At 35.3% G+C, this 7426-nt stretch overlaps 1 protein-coding gene and 1 non-coding gene across 2 annotated transcripts; one reads left to right on the forward strand and one right to left on the reverse strand.

Moving 5' to 3' along the window:
• Positions 1-624: 624 nt before the first annotated feature.
• On the forward strand, positions 625-3024 carry Smp_129190 (hypothetical protein; the record flags this gene model as incomplete). The annotated part of the gene is made up of 2 exons (XM_018794854.1): positions 625-850; positions 2876-3024. The coding sequence occupies 2 exons, from the start codon at positions 625-627 to the stop codon at positions 3022-3024; spliced, it is 375 nt and encodes a 124-aa protein (XP_018647036.1).
• Positions 3025-7422: 4398 nt separating this feature from the next.
• Positions 7423-7426, reverse strand: Smp_tRNA_00504_Gln_TTG.1.1. The gene has a single exon. It is a non-coding gene (tRNA).

Consider the following 7426-nt stretch of genomic DNA (forward strand, 5'->3'; position numbering starts at 1 on the left):
CAATGAGATCATTCAAACCATTTATTGATAATGATGTTAATATATCCCGACGAGAATAATCAATGATAACTGTTGGGACCCATTTATGGACTAATATCATACATATATTTTTTATTGTATAGTTGTTAGGTCGCTAAACTATACATATTCATGTTCCTCTTATTATAAGCTTTATTTTAACTCATAGACTATTATTATAGGACTTATCGTTCTTGAGTTATGCCCAGTCTATTAATTACTGTCTCCTACATTCACAGCCACTTTTGACTAAATCTTGTATAAGTGCTGTTTTCTATTTTGTAGTGCGATTTGGTCCGTTTAGTTTGTATATAAACCCAGTATGTTTGAAATACATAATTCATATCGTGGAGTCTGAGATTGATGTTCTGAACTCAACAGACAGGATTAGGTAGGAAGATATGACCGACATAGACTCTAGACTGCTCGTAGGAGTTTATGCATCATTGGTCCGGTCGGTAAGTCAGCTGTTCTGTAATTAGCAGTATCATTACGTTTTATAATAATAGGGTACAAAGCCACAAGTTATAACAGATGTACACATATGAAAACATTTCCGCTTACTTCCTACTTATTTTTGTTTTCTTGATGTATGTTTTTTAGAAAATGACGTCTAAGAAGTCAGAGAAACAATTCATGTTATCCGAGAATGAATTCAATCAAATGGCATATGATAATACAGCATTAATGAATACACAATATATTGATGAAATAGATAATAAGAATGAAATTCAATTCACGAAATCTCAACCAATAAAATCAAATCAAGTTTTACAAAATGCTGATCCAGATCATTATAGTTGTTGGAATCGTTTTACACGATGTATTCGTAGTAAGTTAGTTTTGGTGATGATAATAAGAATATCGGTGGCGTTAGACAGGTAGATAGATAGATAGATAGATGTGTGGGAAGGTAGATGTGAGGATAGATAGATAGATAGATGAAGTTTCCTTTTAATTAAGGTAGCATTCAGATTGATAGTTGAATAGAAATTATACAGAAGTATAGGATAAACGATTCTTAGGAATAAAAGAAATATTACTTGTTACGACAATCTAGTGGAATGTATGGTAATAATCCAAACTATTCATTATCATTAAGTAGTATGTGGTAATAACAATATTCTAGAAAATGTGAAACTCTGTAAAGATTTATTCACGTGTTGTTGTTTACTTGTATCCCCCCATTGTTATTTTGGACTGCAATTGATCAGTCTCTTGTTAGCATATGTATATCCTATGCGGACTGCCTCGAAATTGCCTGAAGTCACAAGCTTTATAAGCAAAGATGGAAGATGGGAAGATACAAGTAAACAACAACAAGTGAATTTAAAACTTCACCCTATTGCACAAGCAGGTTGCTATCATGATTCAGTAGCTAAGTGGATGACGCGATGGTGTTTGAAGCAAACGGTACTGGGTTCGAGTTCCAGGGTGAATATCAACTCAGATGCAGGTACATCCAGCTGAAGAGTCCCAAATAGGATGAAACGCGCGTCAAACTGGATTCCACTGCTAGCCATTATCCATCTTTGCTTATAAAGTCTGTAAAGATTTACTTAGATTTTTTTTCCGAGGAAGGGTATTGGTTTAACCTAACTATATCTCGATTAATTAAAAGTTAACATGAGACTCTTAAGGGTCATATTAGCATTACTCAGAATTGGTGGGAGAGTATATATTTATTACCTGGTATTATCAACAATCATAAATCAATAATGATAATATTTATTCCATACGGGAAACTGATTACTTTCTTTTAATGAGAAATTAGCTTGTATAATTGCTGTTTATAAATTAATAACGCATTCTATGTTTGTAATACTGCATGAAATCGCTTTCGATTCCTGATAGACGTTACTCACTGCTATGGATTCCTATATTAGAACTAAACAGATGTCTAATGCTTCCAGGTTTTTCAATGATCGGCTCATGATCAAAATAAATTGATCTATGAAATTTAACTTAAATAAGGAGAGAAAACTATTCATGAACAACATTACATACAAGTAACATTATCATTTAGGGATAATTAAAAATCTCGTTGTTCCACAGTTATATACCAAATAATTTGATTGGAAAGACCTTTTGATTTATCGAGCATAGTAAATTTGGTTGAAAATATTATAAAGTTGAATTCATGAGTCGATTGGAGCTAGATGACCATGGAAAACCTGGAAGCACTGGACGGTCGTTTCGTCCTAGTATGGGACTCCTCAGTGACAGTGCGCACCCACGATCCTGCCCCGCGAGATTCGAACCCAGAACCTATCGATCACTCATGTGAACGATTAACCTCTAGACCACTGAGCCAGTATCCAACGCTGTTAACACCGTTCAGTACTTCCAGGCTTTTTATGGTGGTCTAGTTTCAATTGACTCATGAATTCGACTATAAAATTACTAAGATCTTCACAAAACCCCATTTTGAAAATATTTACATTAATCAAGCGTTAAGTAGTTGCTAACGTCATGTTTAACAAATCTCTAGTCTTAATTGAATTCTATCTATTAAACAATTGTGATTTATTTACTAATGTAAATGACTTGAAATTAATGGAATTACATTTCGATGTCAGATGGTTAGAGGTATTTCGTCAGGAAATTCTCCTTGACTTGATTTTTTGTGTCGATCATTACCTATCAACCAAGTGATTAATATTTTCTGATTAATTTGAACGTTGATTACACAGATGACCAGTTTGAGGTGTTACCAACCCCTAATGTCCCAACTAACAAAGTTTCCTAGTGACCATCTGTAACTACTGAACTTCACAGATTATATAATTTCAGAATAATATCAATGAAAATATAGATTTATGTAATCTATACGTATATATATTAACATGTTAAACAGAAATTTCACGTTTTTATATCCCATTAGGTGCATGGGCAACAAGATTAACTGAGGATACAATGAGTAATAGAGAATTATATATACATACAACATTGAGAGAATTAGTGATTTATATATTTTTCCTTATTACACTAATGATTGGTAAGTGATATCAATTTGATAGAAATTTTACAAATAATTATTATCAGAAAGGGTTGTTTTTTTGTGGAGATTTCAGTATTTTCATAGTTGAAAGCGTCAGTCAATTGAAGCTAGACCACCAAGGATAACGTGGAAGTACTGGACGGCCGTTTCGTCCTATTGCGGCACTGTGCGCATTGCTTGGGAGTCCCACAATAGGACGAAACAGCCGTCCAGTGCTTCCAGATTTTCCATGGAGGTCTAGCTTCAATTGACTCACGTTTTCAACTATGAAAATAATGATTACTAATTATGTTGATGAGACTATAATTTTTCGATAACCTTTGTGGAACTCTAGAATGACTATAAGAATATTCACCTGCTTACTAGGGTTAAAAAGGGGTTATGAAATAATATGAGGAATTAGGATTAATAACTGAAGATAAAAATTAAAGTTAGGCATAACACTAAGAGTTTCCATCATGAAATGGCGCAAGCTATAACGTCAAAATATGAATAAATTTCGCGCCAAAATTCAAGATTTAGAATCTTAGCTCTGATTGGTCCGTTCATTAATTATAGTCTCTCTATTATATCCAAAATTAGTAGAGAACTGCCTACCTTAAACTTTGAATTGTTAGTTTTTGATTGTTCTAGAAGAAAAATTCTAACTCATCATCAAACTAATATGCATAGTGATATGTATTGCTAATTGAACACTATACTCGGATCCTAAGCTAGTCTCGTAACCACCAAGCTAAATCTACACAGAGACTTCAACACGAGAGAAAAGGCACAAAATATACGAGAAGCACTTTACTCCAAAGGTTCATTTATGTACAGAAAATAAAGGGTTTTTATAGTATTTAAGAAGTCCTTAGGTTTTCCTGAAAATCCTAGAATACTACTAAACATAGTAGCAGTGTAGTAATCAGCTAATCAGAAACTCTACATGTGACTTTTCACTTTCGTGATGTTTTTAGCAAAACTTCTAGTCAACACTGATTGGATAAAATGGTTCTTAATGTTTCCTAAGTCTTTCTTGTCTATTGCGAGAAATTTTCTGGATCACCCCAACACATGGATCACGAATGTTTATAGAGGTAGCTAATATAGCTTATCGTTTACATACATACAAACTAGTGAATATGTTGAGTTATGCATTATGATATGGAGAGTCAATCAGAAGTAGGAAAAGGTCAACCGATGACAATCAGAAGTGACCCAAAGATCAATTGCACTTTATTGGGGTCAATGAGTAAATTTCCTAAGGATAGAGTTGTATATATATATGAGTGAGTATTTGTGCATTTCCTACAGTAGCTCAATACATATTCTCACTTGCTCTTGTGTTCTCGCTCGAGAAGTCAGTTGAGGGGTTAGCGCATAACACATTTTGTATCAGCATCAGATTTCGGACACCGCACATCACAATGTGTCCTTTTTAATTTTTTTTATCATTACATACTCCTGAATAAAGATAGGAAATTGGTCCAAGAAATTGTTGACTACTGTGCCTTAACCATGTCAATCATTTCAGTCTTTATGTTCTAATAGCTGGTTAGAGATTTTTGGTGGTGTGGTCCAATTCACTATTCATCTTCTAATGAATCTTCAGCATCCTTTTAAGATTCATAAATCAAAACAAAATAGGTATCTAATACTCTTCGGTTTTCACAGATTTAGTCTTAGAAATCGATTCCAAACTAATGATATATCGAACTCATGGACTTCTTCTTTGATTTCAATGTTTATCTTAAATCATTCTACACAAGCATTAAGAATCAATCAATTCTAGAAAACAATGTAAACCAAGCTATGTATTTTCTCGTTTTTTGGACTCGTTGAATAAATTTATCATCATCCATGTTAGTGTTCGCATTATGAATCCAAACCATTATCCATTATAGTACTGCATCCAGTTAGCCGCTAACTTGCTCATTATACAGAATCTTTTTAATAATGGTAATAATAATTGATAATTCTATAAATGGTTCCGTCGTTAATTCAAGGCGTATTAAGTAATCAGACTAAATATAGTTGAAATAATGAGTCAATTGAAGCTGGACCACCATGGAAAACCTGGAAGCACTGGACGGCCGTTTCATCCTATCGCGGGACTATTCAGCAGTGCGCATTCACCATCTCGCCTCGCGAGATTCCAATTCAGGACCTACCAGTCTCACGCCAGAGCACTTAACCGATAGACCACCGAGCCGGCATCCAACAGTGTTAATGTCTAATTTCAACCAGTCTACGAAGTTACGCAACCATTCATCAATGTCTTCAGTGAGTTGATATCTCCCAACAGACCTGGTTGGACTCCACTGGTTACTGCTTCTCACTGGAACGCCAAAAAATACCTAATGGATCAAGTCCATTGTGAGCATATGATAAGTGGGTTCTTTGTGGAGATGCCGGATCAGTGGTCTCCAGGTTAAGTGCACGCGTATGAGACTGGTAGATCCTGTGTTCGAATCCCGCAAGGCGGGACCGTGGATGCGCACTGCTGGTGAGTCAGAAAATGGGAAGAAACGACCGCACAGTGCTTCCAGGTTTTCCATGGTGTTCTAGCTTCAATCGACCCATGAATACAACTACATATCAAAATTACTAAAACTCTCCACAAACAACCCGCAATCAGACTATAGTCGAAAGTATTTATTGATTTGTAAATGATGTGTGGGCGAGAACGATAATGACTGGTTGTTTTGCTTAGTCAGATATGTAGATAGTCTGACAGGTGTCAGATCTGGATATATATTCCCCTATCCTGATTACTTATTATTATTACTGATTAACTGCTCTTTGGTGTTGAGTTGTGCCGGATATGGGTGTGGAAATATATTGACTTTCTACTCAGGTTGATCTCGTATCCTTGATCTGAGTCGTGTATTGAAGTCCTGTAGAATAGACACGGGGTGAAAATCTAGTGTAGATATTCGTCTAAGGTAAATGAACTTCCCGCATACGTGTAAAATGTGAAAGGACTGTTATAACAAGAAGCCCTAGTGTTATAACAAGTATTCTACCTTTATAACAATTGGCGACGGTAGTCGAAACGGATCTACGCTTATATATTCAGTTTAAGTGGATTATGTAACATAATGGATGATCTGAAAAATTTATTACAACAGCAAAATTCTCTTATCGAATTATGGTCGAAAATATATCAATATCCTCAAGAACCAATATGTCTGATTCTACTATGACTCCGTATTCTATTGCGAATTCAATAAGTGAATTTAGATTTGATCCAGAAAGTGGAGTTACTTTTAAGGCGTTGTTTAAACGCTATGAGGATTTGTTTATTAATGATTGTAAAGAGTGGAACGAAGGTTCAAAACTAAGATCATTATTATTACGAAAGCTCGGAGTGTCTGGATATGAAAAATGTTGTGATTTTGTCCTCCCAAAGAAGTCAACCGACATAACCTTCAGAGAAACAGTAGAGTGCCTGACACGTATATTTGGTGAACGACCATCAATTTTTCACACTAGATACCAGTGTCTCCAGCTTGTAAAGAAAGCACAGGACGACTATGTGATGTATGCAAGCATCGTGAACCGGGGATGTGAGCGGTTCCGTTTAGAAGAAATGTCCTCAGATCAGTTCAAATGCCCTATTTTTATCTGTGGATTATAATCTTCAGCAGATACAGATATTAGAATACGGATTCTAGCAAGAATCGAACAAGATCCGAATATCAGTATCTGTAAAATGTCAAAGAATGGTTAATTTGAAGCATGACACAAATCTCGTAGAAAGGAACTGTGAACACGTGGGAGTTAATACTTTACGTAAATCTTTTAACGGAAATAAGGATTCGTACTCCCAGAGAATCCCAAAACGTCTTGTTGGTGATGTGGTAAGTCCCATTCTGCAAATGTTTGTTACTTTAAAAAACGAGTATGTTTTCAACGTGGTAAATATGGCCATGCTCAAGTATATTGTAAAAGTAGGCTGAAAGTTGCTGACCGTCAGCATAAGTTCCGTAAGGGAAATAAGATGCAGACGTCAAAAGTAATACCACACACCTCAAATGTTGTTCTGGCCACAAAAAGTGACCAATTCTCATCTAATAGGAAGTACATAACCATCTTTTTCAATGGCGAACCGGTCAAGCTGCAAGTTCATACTGGGTCTGACATAATATTAATTTCTAGTGTAGTATCGTTTGATATGTTAAACCCATATACCTTATTCTAACTTTTGAACAAGCCAATTTCACCTGTCCATCATGAGTCATGTTTTCACCTTGTTAATTGTTCACTTATTAACCCTGACCATTTTTATGTGAGCGTAGGTGTGTGTACACTTCTTATCCTATTTATCACATGTCTGTAACTTATTCTTGTCTGACTATAAATATTGATTAACGCTTGATTAAAGTGAGTTGGCTTACCCGCCATCTCCAATGCGCATTATTT

The sequence above is a fragment of the Schistosoma mansoni genome (assembly GCF_000237925.1).
Source record: "Schistosoma mansoni, WGS project CABG00000000 data, supercontig 0183, strain Puerto Rico, whole genome shotgun sequence".
NCBI lineage: Eukaryota > Metazoa > Platyhelminthes > Trematoda > Strigeidida > Schistosomatidae > Schistosoma > Schistosoma mansoni.